The following is a 14343-nucleotide window of genomic DNA, read 5'->3' on the forward strand; positions in this document are numbered from 1 at the left end:
GATTGATGTTGATCAACAATTGGGCTTTCCTGCTGAATAAGATTTTCAGTGAAAGGGTCATGAACTGCCTCCATATTTTCAGCAATCTGTTGATTTGGTGATTGAGTAGGCACCACTGTTTGCTTCTTTAGTTCAGAAACAACAGGCTGAACTGGTGCTTCTGTTGAGATAGAAACCTCTTGAGTGATTTGATCAGTTGAGTGATCAACTTCTTCAGAAATGGTTTCATTATCCATAGATTCTGTCATTACTGCTTGAATTATTTCATTAATGTTGGCAAAATTCAACTCGGCTTCAGAGTACAGCTGATGTTCCACAGCAGATGATTGTGGCACATCCTGAACTGGTTCTTCAGTTGTAACAATAGTTTGTTCTGAGGATGGCTCTTTCTCCTGAGAGGAGGGGTCTTCTTCTTCTTCTTCAGAGACTTCAGAGGCTTCCTCAGGAAGAGCTAACTCCTGATCCATTTCCTACATTTTTATCTGAGCTTGCAAGCTAGTAAGATCTGTATCTAGCTGAGTGATCACAGCTCGATCATTATAGGCAGTTGGATTGGTGGGAATGTAGTTTGCCTTTAATTTCTCAAGCAGTTGAGATAGCTTCTTAGCTGGAATTTGATAAAAAAAATATGTTTCTCTCTCCAAAGCCTGAACAACTGTAGCAGCTTTGATCATCTTGAGGACAATTGCTTCCAGTTTGATAAATTTGTTCAGCTAGGATTTCTTTTTCAGCTGCTTAGCAAAAATTTGAGTTCTGTAGACGGTCCAGTCATCATAGATTTTAAGTTTTGATGCTGCAAAATTATTAACCTGTTCCCAAACAAGGTCAATATGAGTTTGAATTGAATTGGATGGCCTGGGCTCTTCAATCAATTTGCCTTTGCCTTTTTCAGTACTGAGGATGTGTGGAATTTCCAATCCAGTACGAGTAGTATCCACCTGTTCTATAATCTTTATACCTTTGGGTCTGGGAGGTGCTAGAACGGTAGGACGATTGATGTGGATTAGAGGAGCTTTGATTCTAACTGTTTCCTTTGTTGCACCAGCTGAGATTTCTGGTGGAATAATCTTCAGAGGAACTGCTTGGATAGGCTGTTGGGCATTTGAAGATATGAGTCTTTCAGTAGGAATTTATTCTACTGTGGTTGGTAATTTTGTCCTTTGTGTTCTTGGTTTCTTGGCAATTTTTGGAGAGGGCGTCTTCTCAGAATCGGATTCATTAATAATCAGTTTTCTTTTAACTGTCTTCAGTTGAGCCAATGTCTTCTCCTGTTTAACTGGTTTGGGAGCCGCCTGTTGAGTCCCAATCTCCTGTTTTATCTTTACAAACTGAGCAGGAGAAATGTCTAGTTTAGTCTTGAGTGGCAGCATATTCTTCCCATTGAAAATTTTGAATTTAGATAATTGCTCCGAATCATCAGCCACCAACCCTTTGACTTTCATCAAATAGCTTAGCGGCACTGCAAATCCTTTGGATTGCTTGGTGGAGGAAAACATGTTCTTCAAGATACTAAAAATGAGTTGCTTCCAGTTGAATTTTCTTCCAGCCATAATGATCGTAATAGCTTGAAACTTCTCCAAAGTCAGGGCAGCATACGATCCTGCCTTGGCCAATAGCCCTTTGGCTACGATATCAGCCAGCAACTGAACCTCATGCTTCAGTTCCTTCTTAGGATCGGAAACTTTGATTTTCCGTCCATCAGCAGAGAGTGCAGTTTGCATTTCTTCAATATCTGATGCTTTAACATCAGCAAGGTGTACTAATCCATCAGAGGGTAATGAAAAGATTTCTCCGAAAGAATCTTCAGAAATGGTCACCGACTGACCGTTAATAGTGGCAATGATGTTTCCATCAGAGTTGATATATCCATTTGAGTAGAGGTCTTTGAGTTCTTTTGGGTAAATCTCCTGCGAGTATTGTCCCAAAAACATTCTGAGACCAGCAGATTCAATCTTCAAAAAGACGTTCTTAATTTCAGCTTCGTGAACTGATAGAACTGAGTCAAAATCAATGGCCATAGCGTTCAACATGTGAGCTGGGATTTGATTCACCATTGCTGAGAGTAAGGAAACCTGAAATTTTGAGAAATACAAGCTCTGAATGTATGAGTTTGCTCTGATACCATTTGATAGGATCGATTAACGTATCAAGAGTGTTTAGAAGGGGGGTTGAATAAACACTCACAATTAAAACTAATCTTTTCGAATTTTGAATTCAGTTTGGTGACAAACTGATTCTCGGAATCTTGTTGGTCAATGACAATCAGTTAAACTAAAGTAGTTGCGGAAAATAACTGACTGAAAGATAGAATATGAAACTGAAATAAAATAGGCAAGGGTTGTTTCTGGATGTTCGGAGAATTTAATTACTCCTACGTCACCCTTTCTATCTCAAGGATAGGATATCCACTAAAAGACTTTGATCAAATACAAGAATTGTACTGACCCACTTCAGTTTGGACTTAACACTGCCAAAAACTGAAACTCTTAGTATTACAGAATGTTCTCAGTGCATAACTGACCTTAGCACTATCGAATTTCAACGATTATTACAACTTGCTAATGGGCTCAAATTGTAGCCTTAACTGCTACGAACATATCAAGTAAGATTGAGCTGAGATTTTGACAGAGTGACAGCAAGCTTTTTGAATAGTGTTGACTCTCTTTTCTTCAGCTGTTCTTCTGTCATATTTATAAGCTTCTTTTCTCCAACGGTAACTTGAGATGAATTTGAATCTTTGTATCCGTTGATTATTCCTTGGACATTGTTTGCTTCATTTATTGTGATGCGGCGTCTTAATTGCTTTCGCCGAAATGCATTTTTCTAAGCTGTATTGATTGAAGTGCGGCGTTGCAATCTTCTATGTCTCTTGACGGTTGATCGTTCTTTCCCGATATATGTTCAGTTGAAGGGTGCTTAGCATACGGCTGAATATATCAACTGATCATTCAGTTGATCAGTTTCCAACTGATCAGTCAGTTGATTTCAGTTATTAAGTCCAGTTGCTGAGTTCAGTTTACTCGATCAGTTGGTTCGTATTTTCAGTTGATTCATATTTTGTCAAACGTCGGAATTTAGTTTCCAACAGCGTGTGCCATGGACCTCGGAGGAATTAAATAAACACCCCCCTTGATTGAATTTGCCGATAACAATAATTATCATGGATTTATTGAAATCAGAGAGAAAGTTATCATGATACTTGAATTGTTGATAAAGTAGCTATTATCAAGCAAAAAACGCAAGGCAGCTCATGATCGACAAAAGAGCTGGGCTGATTTAAAGTGAAAACCATTGGAGTTTGAAATCGATGAGAAAGCTTACGATAAAGTTTCCCCTATGAAAAGAGTGGTTCGATTCAGTAAATCTAGAAAGCTAACTCCAAGGTATGTCGGACCCTTTGAAATACTGGGAAAAGTGGGAAACCTAGCTTATCGGCTGGCTTTACCACCAGGCATGTCAAGGATTGACAACGTCTTCCACGTCTCACAGCTAAGGAAGTATGTCTCAGATCCAAGTCAGAATCTTAAAGTTGCATCGCTACTAAACGAAGGGAAGAAGTCCCTATTCCAATAGTGGACACCAAAGACCAAGTGCTGAGACGCTAAACAATTCCATATGTCAAGATACAATGGTCAAATCATATGGAATGAGAAGCAACTTGGGAATTTGAAGAAAGTATGCGTACTCGACACCCTCATCAATTTAAAGATCTAGCTAACTAAAGTTTCGAGGACGAAACTTCCAATAAGGAGGGTGGGATGTGAGAACCCGGATTTTTCGAAGCAAAGCACCTCAAAAAGCTCGGAAAGTAGCTCAAAAAGAAGCCGAAGCAATGCAAAACCTTGAGAATTGAGGGTACGTCACTTGGAAAAGAAACCCTCGGCTCATACGCTAAAACCCTCAGCTCAAGGAAGCTCATTAATTGTCGGGGAGGAAATCCCTAGCTCATGAATTCAATATCCTAGCTCAAAGAAGCTCATCCTTTCTTGTCCTAAAAGAACCAAAATGGAGCTAGGAGAAGAGCTAAAAGATTGGACAAATTTGCAAGAAATGACCTTTGAGTTAACCAAGAAGAAGAGCTAAAGGAGCTAAAGGTTTGAACAAACTTATGGTGCAAGAGATGACCATTGAGTTAACCAAGGAAGGAGCTAAATGAGCTAAATGTTTGGACAAACTTATTATGCAAGAAATGACTATTGAGAAAACCAATGAAGGAGCTAAGGGAGGAGCTAAAAGGCTAGGACACATTTAAGGTGCAGGAAATGACCTTTGATGCTTGATATACCTTGACCATCATTATGAGCACAATTACTCCTTTTCTTAGGCTCCAATTGGTCGACCAAATGGGGTAGGGAAAGGCCATTTTGGCATCTATAAATAGGACATCAAGGTGATAGAAAAACCATTCCAAAAATTCTCCAAGTTTCGGCCCTCACCCTCATCAAGCCTCTCCAAAATTTCGGCCAAGCTAAGCAAGGAAGAAGAAAGAATTTTCGTGCAGTCAAGTGCTGAAATCCTGCGTCGAAGTGCTGCTCGATCAAAGATAGCATTTGCTGAGATTATGTCGAAGTGTTTTCTTCTATGCTTTGAAATTCTTTGGTTCCGCTGAATCCGTCTGAAACTCTGCTATCTGAAAACTCGGATACATTCTGTCTGGTAAACTCTGAATTCTGTGTTGCACTGTTACGATTCGAATTTGAAATGGGACGAGAATTGTAATTCTGTCTGGCCCCCATTGGTGGGTATAAAACCATGTTCTGTCTGACCCCCATCAATGGGTATAAAACTGTGTTCTAGCCTTACCCCTTAGAGGACTAACATATTGGGGACAATTTGACCATGGAAATGAGATGAGTAACAGTGTTGTGTCTGTTTGTGAATTTGTTATGCAATGATCTGATTTGCTTCCGAACTGCTTTGAATCAGCTGTTAACTTCTGTCTTATTCGCTTCGTTTCTGTTATGATATGTTAAGGGTAATAAGTTTTGAAAGTTTGTTAAAGAAATGTTTTAAGAAAACTAAGTTCTCTATATGTATCGTTGGAAATCGATCGACCCCCCACTTGCTGAGTGTTTCCCAAAACACTCACCCCTTACAAATTTCAGATAAAAACGAGGAGCAACTGAATGAGGAAGAGCAAGATGCTTTTTGGGGATGGTGAATCAAGGATCGAGATCAAGATTCAAGAATATTATTTTCCTTTGTTTAGTTCCGCATTTGCAACTCTGATGTATTTTATTCTATTGTCAATGTAAAGACAATTTTTTAATAATGAAAAAGACTGGTTTTTGGCATTTCGATACGAGGCTTAATTGTTTTCAAGAAATTTTTAAACAATGCTGGATGTAACCGACGCTTCGGACACGGGGCGTGACATGGACCCTATGGATTAATCAATCATCATTGCATGTGTATGAAAGATAGTAAATGTAAAAAGAACTTTTCAAAATCATTTGTCATATACTTCTTGAGAAAATGATTCATATACTTTGTATCAAAGACATGAAGGTAGACGAGTAGTAGCTAACAATTGTGATCAAGTTATTATTGATCATGGTAAGTACACATACAAATACATTCATAAAGGACCTGGTCGTGTACCGTTAAAGTTATGTAATAGACAGAATGAAGATGAAATCCAACAATATGTTGATGGAAGGTAGATTTGTGCTCCTGGGCACTCTGGAGAATTTACTCTTTTGAATTCAGTAGAATGTATGTATCCTTCATTTATTTGATTGCAAATACATTTACCAAACGAGTGTTTAATCCGTTTTGACCCGCTGCAACCCTTAAAAGATATACTTACAGATAAAAACAATTCCAATACTATTCTTACATAATTTCTCAAAATGAATTTTGATCCTTGTTTGGTTGAAAGTAATTATATAGGAAATTTCCACAATATTACATATGGATACAATCTGGGAAAAAATGGATTCGTTGAAGATGTCAAAATAAACTAGTCTGAAGGATATATGTTATATAATCGTATGAAAGTGAGAGATTTTATCTTCTTATACTTCCGAACCATATGAAAGAGCCAAGTTCTTGAAGAACTGATGATGGTAATGGAATTAAATATAAAACATTCAAAGATGTAGTTAAAATGAGAGGGCTTCTTCAACATGATGATTATATTCTCCAATATTTTCAAGAAGCGTGTTCTGTTAACATGTTGTCTTCATTAAGAAGGTTGTTCGTCTCCATATTACTGTTTTGTCAACTAACAAGAGTTAGAGAACTTTGGGATGAGTTCCACCTATATATGTCTGAAGATTATGGTAGATCAATTTTCAGAAGTAGTGTACTCATCACAAATAAATTGCTTCTTGAGATACAACAATTGATGCATCAATATAAAAAGAATTGGATGATTTTGATTTGCCGTCAGTAAATATCGAATTTTTAGGAGACTCGCCACTACCAAGAATAATCAAGGATGAGCTTTCAATTCAGACATCTGAAAAAGATTTGAGATTAATTGAACCTTTAAATTATCATCAATAGATGTCTTTTGATATTATGATGGAAAATATTACGTGCAATCTCTCAAAAACTTTCTTCATTGATGGTCCAGGAGGGACCGGTAAAACATTTTTTATCTATCAATTCTAGCAAACCTAAGAAAAATAGTAAAATTGTCACTGCAGTAGAAATGTCTAGGATAGTTGCAACATTGTTGTCATGTGGTAGGTTTGCACATTCACGCTTGCAAATCCCACTAAGCCCAACAACATCGAGACTGCAAGATTAAAAAACAGTCAGATTTTACGGAATTAATTAGATGTGCAACAGCTGTAGTATGGGATGAGCCTCCTATGGAAAATCGTTATGCTTTTGAATCTATTAGTCTAACTTTCAAAGATATACTTGTAGAGCCCAAAAATCAGTACACGTAAAACTCATGTATTTATTTAATTGTTAAATTTATTTATTTAAGTTCAAAATAATTTTTAATGATGCATGATTTATGAAATTGTATTATTTTAAATTATTTATGTTTATGTGATGCATGATAAAATGTTTTCTCGAGTTTCATGTTTCAGCGATTATTCGATGCGGGATCAAGGAAAAGAGACCGGCGACGATTTTGGCGATTTTAAAATGTGGTGTTTTATTTTTAAGTTAGGAAATGTCATTTAAATGATTCATTAAGTTTTAGCATTTTTAAAGCCTAATTTAATTATTAGGTGATTTTATGACTTTAAACTTTTTTTTTGAAAACGACCAACATCATTTATTCAACTTCAACTTGGGCATTACAGTCGTTCATTATAGTGCTAATAGAAAGCGGCATTACAACCGAAATACCAAAACAAGCTTGTTGGAGAGCTGTTTTAACCAGTGTGTGAGCGGCTCTATTTGCTTGTCTCCTAACGTGTTCGACTTTAAGCGAACTCTGATTCCTAGTCATAGCCCGGCAGACTGTGATAGTGAAGCCAAATTCAGTGAGATCTGGTGAGTCAGAGTGGATTGCATTTGTTGATATCTTTGAGTCTGTTTCCACTATTACCTTGTCATAGCCCATGTCTTTGATCCAACTTAGAGCTTCCTGGATTGCGAGTGCCTCTGCTTCCTTTACCAAAGCTGTTCCGTGGTGGAGACTGGTTCTGCAGATTATAAATGAGCCATTTGAGTCCCTAATTACCATGACAACCGTAAATGATTTTTTATTGGTATTAAAACCCGCATCCACATTACACTTGAAGAAATCTTCCGTGGGTTTCCTCCAGGCCATTTCAGTGCTGATATTCGGCTGTTGGTTTAGCTGTGATTCTACCGTTGTTACAGCAAGCCATTCATTAAGTGTGCCCATGGCGTATGCAACCGTCCGATTTGCGGAGGGTGATTTGTTGTTCCATACTCTTTCATTACGCGACATCCAAGCTTTCCAAGATGTTAAAGAACCAGTCATCAAAGTTCTCGATCTCGGGGGTAGTTGAATTGACTTCGATCTTCACAGAGGATATCTCCCAACAATCTTGTGCGAATTGGCACGTGTAGAACAGGTGCCAGGGTTGCTCTAGCATGGAGTTACAGTTTACATAGTTGGACGGGACCAGAAGACGCTTGTTCTGAAGGTTGATTCTTGTAGGGAGCCAATTCCGCACCATACGCCACGCAAAAGCTTTAACCTTAGGTCGCATGTTTAAGTCCCATAGTTTAGCCCAAGCGCCTGTTGTATTGTTAGCTCTGTCTGTGTCGATGATGTTCATGGCTAGATGATACCCTGATTTCACTGAATAATTTCCATTTGCTGTAGCGCCAGATTCGAACGTCCGGAGTGTTAGTCATAAGGGGGATGTTTGTGATTTCTGAAGTGTCTCGTGCGTAGAAAGTTTCTTAAATGAACTCGGTATCCCATTCGGGTGTGAAATGTATTAGTAAGTCAGCAACCTTCAGAGATTCTAGTCTCGGGATGATTTGAGTTTCAACTCGAGGCTTTTTGAGATTACGTAGCCACGGCTCTGACCATACCGAGATATTGCTGCCCCCTCCAATTCTCCAACAATAAACTTCACGAATTAAGGCTTGCGAGCTCCAAATACTCCTCCATATAAAGCTATGATTAGAACCTAAAGCCGCTTTCAGGAAATCCTTGTCCGGATAATATTTTGCTTTGAGAACTTGAGAGACAAGAGTATTGGGATTGGAAAGTATATTCCACCCTTGCTTGCCCAGCATCGCAAGATTAAAGCCATTAAGATTAGGGAATCCTAAGCCACCATTCTTCTTGTTCACACATAGTTGGTCCCAGTTTGTCCACCGGACACCTCGCGAATTTCCTCTCCGTTCCACACCAATAAGAGTTCATCATTCTTTGGAGTTCATCAGCTAAGGAAGCTGGGAGGAGAAAGATTTGCATACAGTAGGCTGGGATGGCCTGTGCAACTGATTTGATTAAGACTTCTCTCCCGGCCCTTGAGATAGAACGCCCATTCCAACTTTGGATGCGCTTCCACAAATGGTCTTTGAATTATGCGAAGTTAGCCTTCTTTTTGCTGCTTATGAGCGATGGCAGGCCCAGATACTTCCTTGTATTTAGGGGAGTTAAGACTCCCAAGGAAGAGGAGATATCGGTCTGGGTACCTGTTGGGACATTGCGGCTGAACATTATTCCAGATTTGTGCAGGTTAATCATCTGTCCAGAAGCTGCTTCAAAGGCTTGAAGAATATCCGTAATCTGGTTGCACTCCTCGATGTCTGCCCTGAAGAATAGAATACAATCATCAGCAAACATTAAGTGAGAAATAGATGGCGCCCTCCTACATACTTTGACCCCGTGAATGCCTCCCCTTACTTCGGCTTTAGACATCAAATATGAGAGCCCTTGTGTGCAGATGATAAATAGATATGGGGATAATGGGCATCCTTGTCAAAGACCTCTCTTCGCACTTATTGGACCGACCTTGATGTTATTGACTTTGATAGTGTAGGAGACCGATGTGATGCATAGCATTATGTAATTCACCCAGCGGTTGCAAAAACCCATCTTTAACATAATAGCTTTTAGGAATCCCCAATCTATACGGTCATAGGCTTTGCTAAAGTCAATTTTCAGAGCTATGTCCCCATTTTTTCCTTTGGTTTTTCGGTTCATAGAGTGGACTGTTTCAAAGGCCAAGATCACATTATCTGTGATTGCCCTACCTTTAGTGAAAGCGGATTGGTGTATGGATATAATGTGTGGCAAGATTCCCTTCATCTGATTAGCAAGAACTTTCGCTATTAGATTGTATAGAACATTACAAAGTGATATGGGCCTCAAGTCTGTCATAGATATAGGAGATTCACATTTGGGTATCAGCACAACGGTCGTGTTGTTCAGCTTTGGTGGCGATTGGAGACTTGATAGCCACATTTTACAGTCCTTTATCACTGAAGAGCCCACCAACTTCCAAAATTTCTGGAAAAATCCTGGGTTGAAACCGTCTGGTCCAGGAGACTTATCAGCTTTCATTTGAAAAATAGCTTGCTTGAATTCTGCATCTTCGAAAGGCGCTGTTAACATATCATTTACTTCATCGGAGACCACACGATCAACCATTTGCGTGACAGGTTCATAGTTTGCTGCTGTTTCCTTAAAAAGGTTCTCAAAGTATGTCTAGACAACCTTACAAATATCCGTAGTACTTGAGTGTCTTACCCCGTTATCATCGACAAGTGATTTGATCCGATTTCTTTCTTTTCTTTGAGTCGCCACTGATTGAAAATATTGTGTGTTAAGGTCTTCATCTTTGAGCCAATACTCCTTCGCTCGTTGCTTCCAATGCAGCTCTTCCTGAGTAATTAACGTGGTGAGTTTGTGCTTAATTTTTTGAATCCCAAGTGCATTTTCCTCACTATCGGACACCCGAAGCCTCTCGATATCCTTCTTGCATTGTTCAATATCGTCTTTGAAAATCCTATTCTTCTTTCGACCCCACTCAGCTAGTTTAGTAGACATTGACTCCAATTTTTCCATGATATTTCCCCCTGCACTGGTCTCCCATATGGAGGTGATAAATGGTTGTAAGTCTGGTTCTTTAAGCCATTTGTTTTCGAACATAAAGTCACGAGCTATGTCCATTTGCATACGAGGTGTGGTGTTTATGAGGATTGGTGAGTGATCTGACACAGAAGCACAAAAGTTATGGAATTGTGCAGAAGGAAACTTTGACATCCAAGAGGGTGTTACTAGAGCACGATCAAGGCGTTCTTCAACTGCCGTGGTTGTCCCTTTCCCTCTTGCCCACGTGAATGGGTACACTATTAATGGTAAGCCCGATAGACCACTATCCATAACCGCTTGCCGAAATCCATTGTATAGCCACTGTGGGTGTTCATGCTTTCCTTTCTTGTCATCTGGACTCAATAAATCATTAAAATCGCCAATAATACACCAGGGTAGAGTAGATTGAGAGCTGAGGGATCGGAGTAACGCCCAAGACTCTGATCTCTTTCCTCTATCATGGAATCCATAGAAGCTTGTAAGACGCCATCTTGAGATATTATCCGTATCAATTTCCATATCTATATGATTATGATAGAATCATGTAATATTACATACCACTAATTGTTTCCAAAAGACCGCTAACCCGCCGCTTCGACCAAACCTATCCACAGAAAAAGCACCAGCAAATCTTACCTTCACCCTTATTTCTTCAACCTTCACAGCATGCACTAGTGTTTCAGATAGAAACACCACGTCGGCCTTGTGAGCTTTAATAAGCTCACATAGGATTGGAACTGCACAAAGATGGCCAAGGCCTCGGCAATTCCAGCTCAAAATAATCATTGATCTCGGCGGGCCTGGTGTTCCAGGCCCTTCGTTAAAAAATGGTCACTCGGGAGCTTTGGGTAATGAAGCTGTTTATCAGTCTCTTCCTGTGCATAGTGGGATGATTCCAGATCCAGAACTTTATTTTGGGCTTTTGACCTCAACCCATCTCGTCTCCTTTTTTTATCGTCATGCATGGTAAGTTCTCTATTTTCATCTAGTTGATTGCCTTCAGTCTCGGGTACTATGTTTTCCATATTATCCAGAACGTTATTCGATTTGGCAACCACCAACTGAATCCCTGATTGATGGGGATTTAAATCTTTGGGTATCCCGTGATATCTCCTATAATCTCAGTCCTCTTTCCAAGTATCAAACCTTTCCTCTGTTGCGATTATACTCTTACCAGCGTCGCCCTTATCGTCTCGTAGCCATCGTTCTCCGCCGGTAGATGCCAACCGCCTTGGGATTGCCCTTAGCCATGTCCCCCATTCTTTTGTAAGGTTTGAATTGGATGCTTCAAAAAGGACTTCACAGAACTTGTCTGAATGGCCCAAAATGCCACAGTAGAAACAGAGAGTGTTTAGCTTTTCATATTTGAAGTGGACTATTGAGAACTCACCTCCTGCCTTCTTAATCTTCTTGATACTCTTTAGCGGTTTGCGAACATCCAGATCAACTCTTATGCGCATGTAACTCCTCCATAATGACGATTTGTTCTTGTCGTCGTACTCAATAAATCTTCCAATGAAATCTCCCAGCTGTTTACCTATGCTTTGAGACATAAAGCCCATGGGGAGGTTGTGCACTTGAATCCAAAAATAGACCGAGAATAAAGGCACATTTGTGGGGACTTCACCTAGGATTTAGCTTGTGATAAACAAGCAGAAAATTGTCGAAATTCCAGGGCCCCCCATCCATAATGCGGCTCAGGTCCATGGATTGAAATAACTGGAACAAGAAGATGTTAGATCCGATTTCTTTTACGGCCATGCCCCGAACCGGTCGCCAAATTTCCGCCATCCTATTACGCATGATGTTAAAGTTGATGGTTCGGTCAGTGAGGAATCTCCCAACCAAACAATATTCAGGATTCTGGTTTGGGTTCTGAATTTTTGATGATTCAAAGATCAATTCCTCTTCCTCCTCTGTGGAAAGGGAGAGGTTTTCAAATGAGGACTCCATTATCGAGGAAAACTCACCTCTCAATAGAAAGAAACCTTAGCCTCTCATGCAGAGATAAAACGACACATGACTCTTCAAAAATTTATAATAATTATGCAGTTGGAAAAACAATTGATATCTCACAACCAATTTTTAGCGTTGTGACTTTAAACTTTTAGAGATAACAATTGTGCATTTTATTTTAATTTAGGGGATTTTGTTTTGTTGATGGGAGTTAACATTTTTAATTATAATTTTTAATTGGGTAATTAAACAAATTTTATACCCTTAATTTTTCACAAAAACTCACACACACACATACTTTTACACACACACATACACGACAACACACACACACATTTCATTCCCCTCTTCAATTCATTTTTTTAAAAGAAAGGTTAGGGTTCTTGGAGAAACAGTATCCGCCCCTTCCCCTAGGATTTTTCCAGCAAGTTTCACCCTCTTTTCTACAAGAAAATCGTGTCATGTTTCGTCTCGGATCAACCCCTCGCATCTTTTCCGCTTCGGTGTCGTCGTTTCAGTAACTTTAAAAATCAAAAGGCATATATATTCTTTCGTTTATGCATCGATCTCGTCATAGTATATGTTTTTATGTTTATTATGTGTAAGAATTCATGTATGTTGTAAAAAGTTTAAGCAAAAATTGGTTGAATCGATTTTGAAACGATTTTAGTTCTGGAAACTAGAAATTTGCTGTCATTTTAAATACTTTGACTTTTCGGTCGATATTTTGGAAAAACTTTCAACATATAAAACGTAGTACTTTTTGATACCTTCGATTTGACAGTAAACTCGTAATTTTTGGACAAGAAACGAGTGAGATATGATTATTTTCGTAGGACTGCTCAAACTGCAATTTTCTGAAAATATTTTCTTGATGAATTCTTGAAGTTTATTTGTTGCAAGCTTCATTGGGAACCGTTGGGTGATCATTGATGCATTTAATTATTGTGAGTATGATGTTGGGATGATTTTTGGTGCTTTGTTTCATGTCGATAGGCACTTGGTTGCATTAGAAGTCGTAGGAAACATTTTGGTGTCAAAATGTCGTGTTCACGGTTTGAGTTCCGTTGTATGATTGCATCGTTGTTTTGAGGAGTCATGGAAGTTTGAATCATTGCCATAGCATCCTAGGATGGGTCTCGAGGTGTTGGTTCATGGTCCGTATGATTGAGTTAGGAGGATTAAGCCGCAAGTGTAGTGATTTCCGTTGGTTTACAATTCCAGAGTCTACACAGACCCAGAGCAGGACCCTGACACGGGGTCTGTGCCCTTGTTTCTTTCGAAGTGTGAATTTCCAGCGTCCACCCACACCCTTACTCGGGGTCCGTGTCTTCCATGTTAAAAAAAAATTTAAAAATATGTATATATATATATAGGGATTGTTTTGGGGTTTGGTATCATGATTTAGTACGATGATTAAACGAGGTCGAGTCCCGAGAGATTTAGAACATCATAAGGAAATTTGTCATTTTTGGGTGTGAGCATGACTAATACGTCTAAGTTATGAAAGATAAGTGTTTGAACTTATGTTAGTATGTGCAGCAGTGGCCTCAAGCGAGATCCAACGAATCCCTCAACGCCATGTAAGTATGTTCGACGTGCAAAATGAGAAAATATTTTATTTTTGAGGTATGCTAAATGTCTTGTGACCAATTATGAATGGGTTTGGAAGTCGGTAAACGTGGCCGAGGACCTCTCCACCCCGGTAAAGCATGACCGGGGGTTTAGATCAGGATTGGAAAGCGGTAAAGCATGACCAGGGACCAATCTACCCGATAAAGCATGACTGGGGATCTCATGTATGTGGTAGTGGATTTTTTCTGCCTGCCCAGTACTGTGATTTAGTCTGATCAGGCGCATTTATGTATGAGTCACTTGCTTTGAAACATATC

General features: G+C 39.3%; 1 protein-coding gene across 1 annotated transcript; it reads right to left on the reverse strand.

The window, feature by feature from the left end:
* Positions 1–7874: 7874 nt before the first annotated feature.
* On the reverse strand, positions 7875–12057 carry LOC142521946 (uncharacterized). Its single transcript, XM_075625117.1, has 9 exons — positions 11886–12057; positions 11670–11807; positions 11331–11564; positions 11119–11232; positions 10151–11016; positions 9388–10084; positions 9094–9207; positions 8580–8720; positions 7875–8260 (listed from the first exon to the last, which is right to left on the reverse strand). The coding sequence occupies exons 1-9, from the start codon at positions 12055–12057 to the stop codon at positions 7875–7877; spliced, it is 2862 nt and encodes a 953-aa protein (XP_075481232.1).
* Between the last annotated feature and the right edge of the window lie 2286 nt (positions 12058–14343).

This window comes from Primulina tabacum, chromosome 13 (assembly GCF_025594145.1).
Source record: "Primulina tabacum isolate GXHZ01 chromosome 13, ASM2559414v2, whole genome shotgun sequence".
Classification (NCBI taxonomy): Eukaryota; Viridiplantae; Streptophyta; class Magnoliopsida; order Lamiales; family Gesneriaceae; genus Primulina; species Primulina tabacum.

Coding starts and splice junctions, on each gene's coding strand:
- LOC142521946 (XM_075625117.1), bottom strand. CDS start 12,057: ATGGGCTTTATGTCTCAAAGCATAGGTAAACAGCTGGGAGATTTCATT. Junction 11,233..11,330: donor TCATTACCCAAAGCTCCCGA/GTGACCATTTTT, acceptor ATCTTTGTGCAG/TTCCAATCCTATGTGAGCTT. Junction 10,085..10,150: donor CACTTGTCGATGATAACGGG/GTAAGACACTCA, acceptor AACCTTTTTAAG/GAAACAGCAGCAAACTATGA.